Source organism: Salvia splendens, chromosome 12, assembly GCF_004379255.2.
Source record: "Salvia splendens isolate huo1 chromosome 12, SspV2, whole genome shotgun sequence".
Classification (NCBI taxonomy): Eukaryota; Viridiplantae; Streptophyta; class Magnoliopsida; order Lamiales; family Lamiaceae; genus Salvia; species Salvia splendens.
In genome coordinates, this window is record NC_056043.1 from 27,854,848 (window position 1) to 27,869,347 (window position 14,500).

Consider the following 14,500-nt stretch of genomic DNA (forward strand, 5'->3'; position numbering starts at 1 on the left):
CAACGCGTCGCGCTGCCGTCCCGTCCCTGCGTGACGGGTTCCGGGCCACCCGCGTGACGCGTTGCGGGTGGCCTGAGTTTGGCATTGACCTAAACTCCATTAGACCATTTAGATGGCGACTCAAACAGCACGCTTATGAGTAAAATATATCAGTCCACATATAAACATTTCGTCGCACCAAAGTGGACTTCTAACAAAGGCCCGTTTGAGGGATGGCGCACCTTTCTAGACTGTTTTGTGGCGTGGCGTGGCGTGGCGATTTCATATGGGCCTCTTTGATGGACTTCTAAATAATTTTTGGTTTATTATTATTAGAATAGCTAAGTTGATACTCAATCATCTTATTAAACTCTTAGTACTATTTTGTTACTCTTTTTAGAGGTAAATGATACTCTGATAAATTACTTACTTTTAGTTTTTTCTAGTTTTGATATAGGACGACTCTTTAAAGAGCTTAAACGGTGCAATATCATGTTTGAAGCTTTTTTAAGTATATATATTCAAATGCTTATTGTAAACTGATAAAACAATGCAGCAAATATATACAAGACTGACGAAAAGAATGTTCAACATGACTTTATATTTCCAATTCGCTCATAAAAGAATGAAACAAAGATCGGCCTCAAAACGTTAGAAGATATACAATTAAATAAAAATTAGAAAAAAAAGGCTCTATTTGAATTGTAGATTCTTGAAAATATAAAACCACCTGCAAAGACAGATGAATAGGCTATAATCTTGGAGCTCTTGAGTGAGATGTATATCTATGTTGTTTAATGCCAGAAAAAGAATCTGCTATTGCTGGTGTTGTTGTGTATCTGTACATGTATAGATGGGTAGTTAATCCTGTTTGAAAGGATCCACCCAACATTCGTCCTCCATCACCGCCTTGTTCCATCTCCTCGTAAACGCCCTCATTTCAGCATACGACCGTTTGCGTATCTGCACATAAACGAATCATTATCGATCCTCTTTAATTAAAAAAATATAAAAGCTTGGTTTCAGCTGTGTAAAAGGGTGAGGACTTACCCCTGATCTGTTGTTAAGGTTGTCCGACCTCGACCTCGACCTCATCTGCCCAAAAAATGCTCAGTCACATAATGTACTAAAACAAATCCATTTTCTTTGGTAGGATCAACTAATTCATTAAAATGAATGATACTAGAAAACATGGGACAAAGGATCATACCAACTGTGGCGCGTTCGAATCTGATTCCGAGCTAGCCTGCGTTCACATTTACCACACACAGTCAATAGAAATTCACACAAACACTGATAATCTCTTTGTATGGAGACCAGGGAAATGAACATTATTAGTTCATCTTCATTATCTAAAAGAAAAAAGGACAAGGGTGTATAATTTGTGCAATCGAAAACCTTGTTGTTGTCTGGAAGGCCACCGAGGGTGGGGAGACCCCAGTGAATAACGTACTCCTCGTCAACCACCCCAACTTTAACCGTTCGATCACCCTATTTAATAAGATGGATGTGTTACACTTGTTCATTAATCTAAGTAGAAACTATAAACAGAAAGAGAGTGAGAATGAGTCGAATAACTTGCCTGTGCACAATAGCCAAGCTGTTTGTCTAGGCCCCAAGCATGTATCAAATCATTCTGCACAAACCATTACAGATTTTAAACACGCATTCTTCAAGAATGATACAATAGAGCACAACAAAGGTTGTCGTGTACCTGAATCATATACCAAGCACAGCGCCATGCTGCTCTCGAGAAAACAGGAGCCATCATTTCCACCCAACTGCACCACATTTACATCTTTTATGAATACATACACTCCAATGTCCAAATCATATAATTGTGATAATATTTTTCCATATCTTCCATTTTAAAGAGCATGAGAGTAAAAAGAGTGATTATTCTCACCCAACACAGGGTGGAGCAGTACTGTTTTCATCACATCTTCCAGATCCGCCGCTGCTCAGCCTATAATATCTCCTGTTTAATTTTCCAAATACACTAGTAAAGATTCAAGCCATGTACAAAACTGCTACAACGGTAATGTTTCGCATTATGTAGACTATAATAGGCAGATGCGCAGATGATTGTCAACTGAAGTTTTTTATTTTGTAAATGGAAGAGTAGAAGTTTTGTAACCTGTGTACCCTTGATCTCCGGTTGCGCACAGTTATGTGGTGATGTACTTCAGACTTGTGGGAGTCGAGAGCAGGCTGCGATATTTCCAAGCCTTCCTCCTTGATAATAGCTAGGTACCTTTCCGGATGGAAATATTCAACTCCAAGGTCCTCGTCCCACAGGAAGATATAATCATATTCCGCAACAATATCCGGATGCAGAAAACGCTTGGCGAACCACCTGTGCAACCACCAAAGTCAGACTATGCAAACAAAAACTTAACATGTTCATATTAAACATACATACCATTTTGTTTGGTTTGTGGCAGAGACGTGAATGACTGCGTCGCTCCATTCCATGTCGCCCCACTCATCCACAACATCATCATAGTGAAAAAGCATCACATCAAAGTCTTGTGCCAGAAACTGCAAGTCAGAAAACATGACATGAGAGATATAAAAAAGACTCCAATTTCCTTCACAAAACTGAGAAATACCTTATTCACAATTTCCTTCACAAAACTCTTTTGCTTAAGCCCGACTGCCATGGCCAGCAAACCTGCTCTGTGTCTGGAGTTGCTCTGTGGTCCAAAAACACACTACACTTAGTAAATGCCACATCAAAATGAACAAAAATTAATGTTGGAGTGAAGTGAATCATACATTATCTGAAAGGGGGCCAGACAAAGAGTACATTTCCAAGTTTGAAGTTGAGGAAACAATTCCTCTTGGCAAAGCCTCGGAGCCAACAGGCCTGCATTTGTCCTATAAGGAGAATCGGTGTCTTTCAGTTAGAAGTAGGCTTTGTAAGACAAAGGAATATATACTAATACAAAGAAGCATGTAGATATGATATGGACCAACATTGCACTTGTCAAGCTGTGTATTATCGGCCTCCGCCTTATCCACTCTGATACTAAGTATCGGCGACACCTACAATCACATATTAACAACTAAGAAGACTACACTATTTGGAAACTGTGACTGTGAGGGCCACTTCACAATGCCTACTAAACTAGTAAGAATTTGATGGAAATCATTCAATTTATCAGAGAATAGTACTAAGAAATTTACCTCACACTTGACATTCCCTGTATATTGCTCGGAAATATTTAATCCAATCCCAGGTGATAACTGCATTGATCAAAAAGGGATTCTTGATATAAGCAAATTTGAGCCCCAATCACAATTAAAATATAAATGTAAATGTAAATGTAAATGACAAAGACATATACCATTAAAGAATGGTTCCCGAGCCACACACTGCCAACGAAGAAAGCACTGGAGATCAAAGACATGGTAATCAAGAGACTGCATATATATGATCTAGTCTTAGATTCTGGTACCACAAAAACCTGAATATGAAAAAAAAAACATTATCAAATATGATACAGAATAACACAACAAATAGATAATAACACTCATTGGCCTCTAAGATGACTTTTCAAAGACCTCAAAAAGCCTAGTCAAAATCACTGAAATGATGGCTGATAGAACTAGAACCACATAAAAAAAATCATACAAGTCTCCTCCCTCTTCAAAATCAAGAAAAGAAAATAGCCCTAATTGAAAACAATTCATCAAGATTATAGCAATCAAGAACGAATTTTTAAGAACACGTCTATAATCTTATTAGGAATAGCAGCTATCCAGGTCTAAAAATTCATCCTTTTACCAAAAAATTGATTGCTTTAGATTTTCAAATTAAGCAGAATCTGCACCTCTCATATACCAATCAAAGGCAAAGTGATCACTGGAAAAAAGAAATATACTGAGAAGAAACTTCAGAGAGATAGAGAGAGTGAGAGAATCACAGGATTGTAGGAGTTCATGGTGCATGAAAAAGCTCAGAATGAGAAAATGAAGAAGAAAGATGGCCTTTTTAGCCCTTTCAACTAAACATCAAGCAACGATCAGTCTCCTCTTCGGTAACCATAAACAGCCTCTGCTTTCAACGTATGAAACGTATATCTTATAGATATACACGCATACGCGTATATAGGTATTCTATATGTGAGAGAGGAGCGTATCTTTATCGAAAACAGCAGGCAGAGCGACGCCAGGTTGAATGTTTGTGATGTTTTGAGGTTTAATTTAGAGTAATTATTATTTTGGTTATTTAATGGTCGTGGAGGATCGTGAATCGGATTGTAAATTGTCATTTGCGGGAAAATGTTAACTCGGTTGTGGGGTTTCGCCACGTGGGATGCGGTGGGGCCCTTTGGTGGGTCGTGGATAGGCGTGGAATTGGATTTATTCATTAGACTTTTCTAGGATTAGAAATGGGAAATGGAATTGAATTATTATTGGTTGGCACGCACGATAGTGATGTTAAGAATATACGTTGTGATTAATGTGTAAATGTAAAGATTAGTTAGTGTTTGTGGCTTAATATTTGTCATTAACGGCATGTTTGTTTGATAGAACAAGGTAATTTGATTCCTTTATTGATAGATATTAAGACGTTTGTTTGATTAAGGAAAATAATTGAGAATCTACAAGTATGGAAATTAAAACAGCTTTCTAACATTATTGTTCCTTTTTAAGTATATTTTTAAAATCTTAAATTCTTACTTAATACTAATACTCTAGTTTTTGCTAAGTATTTTATACGGATAGAATACTAATGTTATTGTTGTTGTTATTATTATTATGTTATAAATAATCATTTCCAAATTTATACTACTCCCTATTTTTTAGTCCTTCCATCCCTCACTAAATAGGACATTTTTTTTCAACATGGGATTTTAAAAAATGAGGTTTTGTTTGAGTGATGAAGAATAACTTAAAAGAGAGAATACATGACAAAGACAAAAGTAAGAAAGAGAATAGAAATGACTCATTTATTTTTTGGACATCCTAAAAAGAAATATGAATCACTTAGTAAGAGACAAGGAAAGTATTATTTTCATTATATTATTAATTAATAATATATTAATAGAATTTTGGTATACTTTTAAAATTATAAATAATACTACTATTATTATTTATCAGATAATAATTTATTAAGTTAATTTTAAAAGTATAATTTTAAAATCATGGATGTTATTATTATTATTATTATTAAATAATTCAATTATTATGTGAATTAATTAATTAAATTAAATTGATTAATATAATTTCAGAATACTACTAATTTTTTCTAGATATTTTTAAATATACGATAAGTAATCTATTAAAATTATATTTCTAAAATTTATACTTACAATAGCAGTATTTACTTGACATACAAATATGCCATGATTATAAACAGAACTTCATTTTCCAAATATTGAACAAATTAGTTTGATTGTTGGGTGTGACTTGTAATAATCTAGATTTTGATGTGAAAAACTGAAATCGATGTAGAATAATTGTAGATTTTATAATTTACTTTGTGATTTTGTGAAAATACTTCTAATCACATCGGGCCTTACCCGTCAAAATTAGGTTTATGCCAAAATTGCATTGCTGCCAAATATTATAGGAAATTGTCAATTAAGTAAATCACATCTTTTAGTTGACTTCTAGTTAATTTATAAAGTTAGCTAATTAAATCATACTCTTATAACACTTTCACAATTGGCCATAACTTCAAATTTTCAGTGATTATATGGTTACATGGACACCCGTATTTTGCTACGTGGACATAATCATCGTTTATTTAAAACAACATCGTCTCAACCATTCCATTATTTTCAGATTTAGGGACATTTTCAAAAGACAAAACGTTCTTGGTTTGATCATTTCATTATTTTTTTTAATTCTGCAAGACCATATTAGAATGTCATGTCATTAATAATGCCACATAAATGACATGCCACAAAATAATGTACGCACTCGCCTAAAATTTTAAGTTATGGGATACTTGTGAAAGTGCAATAAGTCATAATTTAATTAGCAAATTTTATAAATTATTAAATAATTAGAAATCAATCAAAAGTTAATTATGATTTAATTGAAAATTATAATGATTTGATAACTCTGGCAACTTAACCAAAAAACTAGACAATAAAATCCAATAAACCCTACGGGCCGTTTGTTTCTGAGAAAGGTAATGTTATTGTTGATCATGATAATTCGAATATGATTTTATGGAATACGCTTTCTAACATACTCCCTCTATCCCATTGTAGTAGGGATGTTTCTTTTTGGACACTCGTCTCATAAAAATGATACTAATAAATAGTTTAAGTGGAGAGAAAGTAAAGTAAGAAAGATAATAATTTAAAGAAGAGTATACTATCTTTTACTTTACTCTCTCTCCACTTTAACTATTTATTATTATTTTCCAAAATGAGTGCTCAAAACAAAACACTTCTATTATAGTGGGACAAAGGGAGTATGATTTATTATACTTATGTTAGAAATATTAAAGAAAAATATATTAAAATTTTGAACTTATATTAATCAATTGAACACTTTACAATTAATCAATATAATAACTGAATTAATTAATTGGCATATAACTGAATATTTTATAATTAAATTTTTAATTAATAAAATAATTGTAATAATAATCATATAGAATTCATAATTTTAAAATTTGGAGTATTAAGATCGGATTTACATAATAATTATTAATAAAAAGTAGCAATTTATGATTCGTAATTTGAATAATTAGATTATTTTTTCATAATAAATGTATTTAATTTTTTTATCATGATACTATTTAAGTTTTTCATAATAAATGTTTAATTATAATAAATTGATTACTATTTTACGTCTAATTAGTGCATGTAATATTTTATCTTCAGTTCCTAATTCAACAAAAATTTACTTTCTCCCTCTTTTATTGATGGTAAAATTGACTTCGGCTTGAGTTTAAAAAATATATAAACATAAATTGAAAAAATTAAAAGTGAAATTTTACTTTTATATATTAGTATATATAATAAAATATAAATATATTAGTATATATAATAAAATATAAGTGAAATGAATTAGTGAAGGGAGTTCAGTAAAAAGAATTTCTAAAGATAATTTTTTTAGAAAAACATACATTGTCGTATGAAAAATCAATAATGATGCAATATTGTTGATTTAGTCATAAGGCCATCCGCAACGCTGTCACTTATCCGTCTCTTAACCGTCTCATTTCTTAACTATTCATGGGCCCCACTGTACTTTTCACTCCATCTCTTAACTAAGAGACAACATCTGCAACCCTCTATCTCTTATCCGTCTCTTAACTATCTCATCCTTTAACTATTCATTCAATTTCATTTTTTATTTTTATTTTCAATAAATTCAATTAATAAAAACACACTTCATTAAATAAAATAAAATTACAACTTAAAATCCTAAAAAATTACATAATTAAATTCGTGGCAAAATAAATAAAAAAAGACATAATTTAAAATACAAATTTATAGAAATTATAAAAACTACTCCACTGTGAATCATCCCCCGAAGGCGGTGGCGGTGCATCGAATGGAGGCAGAATACCAAGTTGTCCCGCCAGATACACAATGTCGGCATGATGGGCTTGATATTGGGCGGGCCGCGGGCGTCATCCGGGAAGTGTCCGCCATTGTGGCGGTGAAGTACATGGACATTAGGGAGGAGGGCGACCCTTGGGAACCCGTCTGGCTTGATTCGTCTCGGCCCCTCTTCCCTCTAGCCGCCTTCGTCGCCTTGGTCCCTTGCGGCCGACGGCACCCACGGGAGGACCCCCCTACCCTCAACCTCCTGCGAGGCAACCTCTTGTGCGACGCTGCCTGAACCGCCCCCACTAGACGAGTATTGGCCACCTGCCGTGTGCTTCGTGCATTTCGAGGTCGAGCCCGTGCTGGACTGGATACCGCCGACCCACCTTTCGACGTCTTTGACGGCCTCCCAAACATCGACATGCTTGAATTCTTTGTCGTTGTCGTCGAAATAGACTTGCAAAGCCGATCTCAGAATGTCGGCTCTAGTGGCTCCGCTTTGGTAATGAGTCGCTTCATTCTTGTAGATGTCGCATAATTTTTTGACCTCTTTGTCGACTCGGTCAAAATGACTTCGGAGCATCTTCAATGTGCGGTGGCGGGACCTCTTCGGCTTAATCTCGTTGTAGGCCTCGGTGACCTTTTCCCAAAAGCACTTCCAGGATTGTTGATTTCCGACGATGGGATCGTACGAGACGCTGATCCAAGCATTGTACAGAGCCATCGTGTCTTTGCGGCTGTACGGATGACGACCTACATCCTCCTCCTCCTCGGCCGCCTCCTCCTCTTCCTCCACGGCGTCGAATCCTGGAGCTTCCACCGCCTCGTCCTCCTTCCGGATTGGGTTCATCCGGATAATCCTCCCTAATTTGGGATAATCCCTGCTAATACCTCGGGGCGAAGGGACGAGCGTATGCATCCACATCAAAATGGGGTGGTTGGTACCCCGTCGGCGTCGACGAGCCTTGGGTGCCCGGCGTCGACGAACCGGAACCGGAACCGGAACCACCCAAGACATTGTACATGCCCCCCAGTCGCCAAACGCGTTGATGTCAAACCCGCCGGAGCCGCCAGAGTTTCCGTTGCCGGACATTTTGTGATAAAAATTGGAGAGGTTAGATGAAAATTGGAGAGGAAATGGAGATGATTTGGGAAGAATAGATGTGTGTTTGTGTGTATAATGAGGATGAAATATGAATATTTATAGAGTTAAAAAAGAAAAAATTAAAAAAATTAAAAAAAAAACGGTCGAAAACGGTAACATTACCGTTTGAATTTTTTTAATTTTTTTTTATTAAATTCAAATTTAAAAAAAAAAATGATTTATTGCGTCAGCGTGACGAAACTCACTCGCGGGCCGGCGAGTGGGCGTCACGCCTAGCGCAAGCGTGCGTGGGCGTGTGACGAGCTGGCGCGCCAGCCGTCTCGATGGGACGGGCGTCTCGGCGAGATCGGGACGAGACGGGACGCTGCAACGCGCCTCAGAGGGACGAGATACGATACATACACCCGCGCGATGCGTGGCGGGTGCTCTAACTCATACACATATTGTTACGAATTACAAACTCGCATATGTATGCCTAAAAAAGTCAACTTTGAACAGCTGCAGATACTATATTATGTTGCTATTATTTAATTTATTTTTAATTATTAACTATACAAGTCGCTTTTGTGTGCGGTGGTTGTATTATACAAAATTGACATAAGTTTTATTTTTTAGATATTATTCTTGCGAAATATAATTGAATTTGTAAATATGTACGTAACATGAAAGTGACCAATATTCCAACTCTTACTAACAATCCATTATAAATCCACTTGACTTCCACTTGAAGCGTCCTAATATTACTATAAAGCACCGCACTATTATTATGTCATGTGGTTATTAATAATTATAATTTGCATAATTTTAATTTTGTTATTTTAAGATATCCACATGATCATATTATATACTCATATTATTACATAAATCCGCTTTTAAATAAGTAAATTTGAATTTTTAAATAAACACTACAACAAAAAAAGTATTAAATATATTTTTAATACAATTAACATCACTAATTTGTGTTTCTAAATATACCACCAACACTTCAAAAAGCGTTCTTATTGTTAGTACCCCAATTAAAGTTAGAGAAGGCAAATGAAAGCGTCAATATTATTAGGAACGCTTTCTTTTGCGTCTTAAATTGTTATTATTTGTTAAAAAAAATTAACAAAAGCAATTACGTCTCAATTTCGTGTCCCTAAAAAATATTGTAGTGAAATCAGTTCAATTTTTTACTCTTAAATAAATCAGTCAGTTAATTCCAAAACAATCTTACAAGTTACTGCGAATGATCAATGCATTACTTGCTCGAATAATTGTTATGCTTATGCAGGATACTGCTTGTAATAATCCATGATTTTCTTCAATTATAGTCTGTATTTAAGTTAGAAAGTAAACTTGTAATTTTGGCGCCACGTGAACAGAAGATAATTAGCATTCATTGATACAGTATATACTACAACATGTCGATTGTCGACAAATACATAAAATTATAGTGGTAAATAAATGTCGGGAATATAATTATTATAAGAAAATAATGGAGTAATAAAATATTTCGTAGGTCAAAAACAGAACATTCTGTTACGTATAAATTACTTAATCATATGCGAATACACATGGCACCGTTGTTCCTGGTTTAGACTTTGACCAAACCAAACTGAAGGCAAAACTACGTGCACGTAATTTCATTCTAGCATTGCATGTTCTATCAACCCATAATCATGATTTTATTTACTTTATAAAAATATGTCATGTACAAATTATACTCTCTCTTTTCCATAAAAATATGTATATTTTCCATTTGACCATTTCTGTGTATTCCATAAAAATATAAGCATTTTCATTTATAGAAAACTATCCCAATTTATTACTCCATATACATCTAGTTACTTACAACGTATACCACAATTAAAACACCAATAATAATGGAGGTTCCACTATCCACTAACACTACTTTAACTATCATTCCCCCATCTCTCTTACTTTACTATCTTAATTCTCATACCATATCATATGTCCATATATTTTTATGACAGAGGGAGTACTGTATAATAACTACTCCCTCCGTCCACGAAATGTTGTCCAAATATGACTTGGCAAGAGTTTTAAAAAATGTGAAAAGAAGTGAGTGGAAAAAGTTAGTGGAATATGGGTCTCATATTTATATATCGTTTTATAATAGAATGTAAGTGTAATGAGTTAGTTGAAAGTGGAGTCCATTTACCAAAAATGGTAAAAAAGCAAGGTGGACAACATTTCGCGGACAAACCGAAATAACAAAACTGGACAACATTTCACGGACGGAGGGAGTATATATTATATCCATATTAAATTATAGAAGTATTTTGTTTTCAAGGGTTTAACTGATTTACCAGCGACTCCGGACATTCCACCTAGACGTACCACCAATTCAAAACCGGCGGTTACATTCAAAAGTTTTCAAACCAAAAGAGCTATGTATGTAACGAGTCAAAGTAAGTTTAAGCTTTTTTCGGTTTGTGTAGATTAACTTGTAGGAAAACAAATCAAGAGAATAATACACAATTGATATGGTATGATAAGCTTTCCATAAATGGGTGTACCAATTAAATGTAAATTAGGTTTACCTTATATTGATAGAATGTAGCTTATATAAAGTGTATGACTTTGTACATTGGAAGATGAATAAGATTGAAAGATATTACCGATTTCTTCATGGCACCAGAGCAGTTTTTTCGATCCTAGGCTCAGAATTGTTTTCATCATAGCCAATTACCAATTCTCGACCTTTTTTTCGACTAAAACCAAACCCAGAAATCAATCCCTACAGCAACAAACATGTCAGATAAGGAGGATGAAACCAAACCGAACACAGATGAAACAAAAAGCTTGAGGAACAGCAAAGGCATTACAGTAGCCTTCAAACTAAATGGGAAAAACTACCCATTATGGTCCAGATTGATCAAAGTGAAGATAGGAGGCCGGGGAGCCTACTCTTATATCCGAAACGAACCGCCGAGCCCAGGGAGCAAGGGCTTTGAGGAATGGGAAGAGAACGATCTCATAGTATTCTCTTGGATCGTGGATAACATCGAAAACGACATTATCTCTGACTTCGCGCATCATCAAACGTCAAAGGCGTTGTGGGATAGCCTCGCCGTGACATAGGAAAACAAGGCAGATAAGTATCTCATTTATGATTTGGAAGAAAAAGTGATTTCAATCAGACAAGGAGACTTAGATTTGGAGACCTATTACCGGAGGATCCACGGATTGTGGATTAACATTGATCGTTGCCAAAAGCAACCCGTAACCTGCTGCGATAAGGGAATCGACCAATACAGAGTGCACTCAAACGAGAAACGGCTGGTCAAGTTTCTGACTAGATTGAATCCAGAGTATGATTCAATCAGGCGAGAGATCTTAAAGGAAGATCCATACCCATCAGTAGAGGCAGCCTACGGGTGGGTGAAGACGGAGGCGGCTCGACGCCGGATCATGCCACCAACATCCGTTACACCCACCGTAGATGCCGACGGTGACAAGACCGACTCATCATATGGAGAAATTGGCCATGGATTGGCTGCACAGAGCAATCGACCACCACGCCGGAACGGACCACCCCACCGCACGGATTGGAACGGACCACCGCAACGCCCCGTAGCCACCACAGCCACCGGCCGACCAGGAACGGACCATCGCAACCGCCCCGACACCTCCAAACTATGGTGCTCCCACTGTGGGAAACAAAAACACACGTGGGATACCTGTTTCAAACGATTGGGGTATCCGGAGTGGTGGGAAGAGCGGCAGAAGGCGAGGGCGGCGCCGGCACAAGCGAAATTCGCCATCGGTGTGAACAATGAAGGACCGAACAGACAGACGGAAATCGGACATCAAAGAGAGACAATAGGCGGTGGGAACCGCCAGGAGGGTCACCACGGTGGCGGCGGCGTACGGGGAGCCGGTAATCTCGCCGAGCGAACAGGGATTGGAGCGAACTCAGCGGGAGCAGATTCGACGGCGTATGGAGGAGGTAAAGGGTTTGGTGTTAAACCAAACCCTAATGACTTGCATAAATCTGTTTTTCATCCCCATAAGTTTGTGAAATTTGAAAACCGACCCCACTACATTAAACATCGCCCCCCAGATTTGCAGAAATATAACATTGACCCCAGAAACCTCCAGAAATCTCGACCTGACCCCAGTATATGTGATTATGTGTCAACAAACCCCTTTGCACCTTTACAAAATATTTCCGTTGCATTTCACGTTGAAAATATGGCTGATACACATAAGAAAGGGTGGATTTTTGATTGTGGGGCAACAGACACAATGACCCCGGAAAAATGTGATTTTATTGATCTAAGTTGTGAAGTCGATAAATCATATATTCGGACTGCCAATGGGGAACTGATTACAGTTGTGGGATCTGGAACTATTGAAATATCTCCTACTCTGCGCCTTACTAACTGCTTATATGTTCCTACCCTGTCACAAAGGCTGATGTCTATTAGTCATGTCACCAAGGAATTGAATTGCACTCTCCTAATGCACCCTGATTTTTGCATCTTGCAGGATATTCAGACGAGGAGGATTCTTGGGCGTGGCACTGAGAAACAAGGACTCTATTATGTGGACGAGATAGCTCAACATGGTAGTGCGATGCTGGCTCACGGGTCCACGAGACAAGAAACTTGGCTTTGGCACCGAAGACTAGGGCACCCCTCCCCTGGTTATTTTAAACTTCTTTATCCGAACTTTTCTATTCCTGCTGATTTTTCGTGTGAAACTTGTGTTTTGGCCAAAAGCCATAGACAATCTTTTAAACCTACAAACACAAGAATGAATTCCATATTTTCTTTAGTACATTCTGATGTGTGGGGTCCGGCCCCAATTACGGGTGGAAATGGGTTTCGATATTTTGTGATATTTATTGATGATTGCACTAGGATGACATGGGTTTATTTCTTAAAACACAAGTCTGACGTATTTGATAGATTTGCCTCCTTCCACAAACTTATCCAAACACAGTACCATACAAATATTAAAATTCTTCGATCAGATAATGGGAGGGAATTTGTAAACCAAGCCATGACCCAATTCTGCAAGGAAAAGGGTGTCATCCACCAGACTTCTTGCCCTTACACACCCGAACAAAATGGGGTAGCAGAAAGGAAAAATAGAACAATCCTAGAAATGACCCGAGCCTTGATGATTGAATCTAAAGTCCCAAAATCTTTTTGGCCTGAAGCTATTTCCACCTCAGTCTCCCTTATGAACCGCCTTCCCACAAAGATCCTTCGCATGAAAACTCCCCTCGACACCTTGACCAAGATTGCCAAAATTCCCGAGTACCTAAACCTTTCCCCAAAAATCTTCGGCTGTACTGTTTACGTCCATATCCCTAAACATGAACGAACTAAATTCTCCCCGTGTGCAACCAAATGCGTCTTTGTAGGGTATGGGCTAAACCAGAAAGGCTACCGATGTTTTGATCCCCACACCAAAAAGGTCATCACCACCATGAATTGTAATTTCCTGGAAACCGAATTCTTTTACCAAACCCACCTTGATAGTCAGGGGGAGAGTGATCCAGGTAGTACTATGGACTATCTAAGTTGGGTTGTGCCATCGTCAAGCTCTTCGATTGAGGATCCAACAGAACCAGGTGTCACTACCGCCGAGCAAGTCTCACCACAAGAGTCATCTCAGCCACCAACCCAGAATACTCCTCCGACGATATCCGAGGTAATCTCCGACCCAGACTCTACTTCTATTTCCATTTCCAATGACCAAGTTGAAAAAGAACCAGTAGAGGAGGAAAATGGCGTTGATGGAGATACTGGACGGTATATTCTCCCTCCTCGGAGTACAAGGGGAGTCCCACCAAAAAGATACTCTCCAGAAAAGATAGGGAAGAAGAGCCGATATGGGGTGGCGAATTTCGTGCAAGGAAATTTGTCAAAAATGG

At 37.2% G+C, this 14,500-nt stretch overlaps 1 protein-coding gene across 2 annotated transcripts; it reads right to left on the minus strand.

Moving 5' to 3' along the window:
• Nucleotides 1-551: 551 nt before the first annotated feature.
• On the minus strand, nt 552-4,193 carry LOC121759596. 2 transcript variants are annotated; one of them, XM_042155245.1, is made up of 15 exons: nt 3,909-4,193; nt 3,330-3,449; nt 3,169-3,228; nt 2,959-3,027; nt 2,758-2,859; nt 2,592-2,675; nt 2,402-2,520; nt 2,117-2,335; nt 1,886-1,957; nt 1,694-1,760; nt 1,562-1,615; nt 1,378-1,470; nt 1,190-1,225; nt 1,030-1,074; nt 552-942 (listed from the first exon to the last, which is right to left on the minus strand). In XM_042155245.1, exons 1-15 carry the CDS (start codon nt 3,924-3,926, stop codon nt 841-843), a joined length of 1,260 nt encoding a protein of 419 aa, XP_042011179.1. In that variant the 5' UTR covers nt 3,927-4,193; the 3' UTR covers nt 552-840. The 2 variants fall into 2 exon arrangements, with proteins under 2 accessions (XP_042011179.1, XP_042011180.1); XM_042155246.1 differs by lacking the exon at nt 2,959-3,027.
• Nucleotides 4,194-14,500: the final 10,307 nt, after the last annotated feature.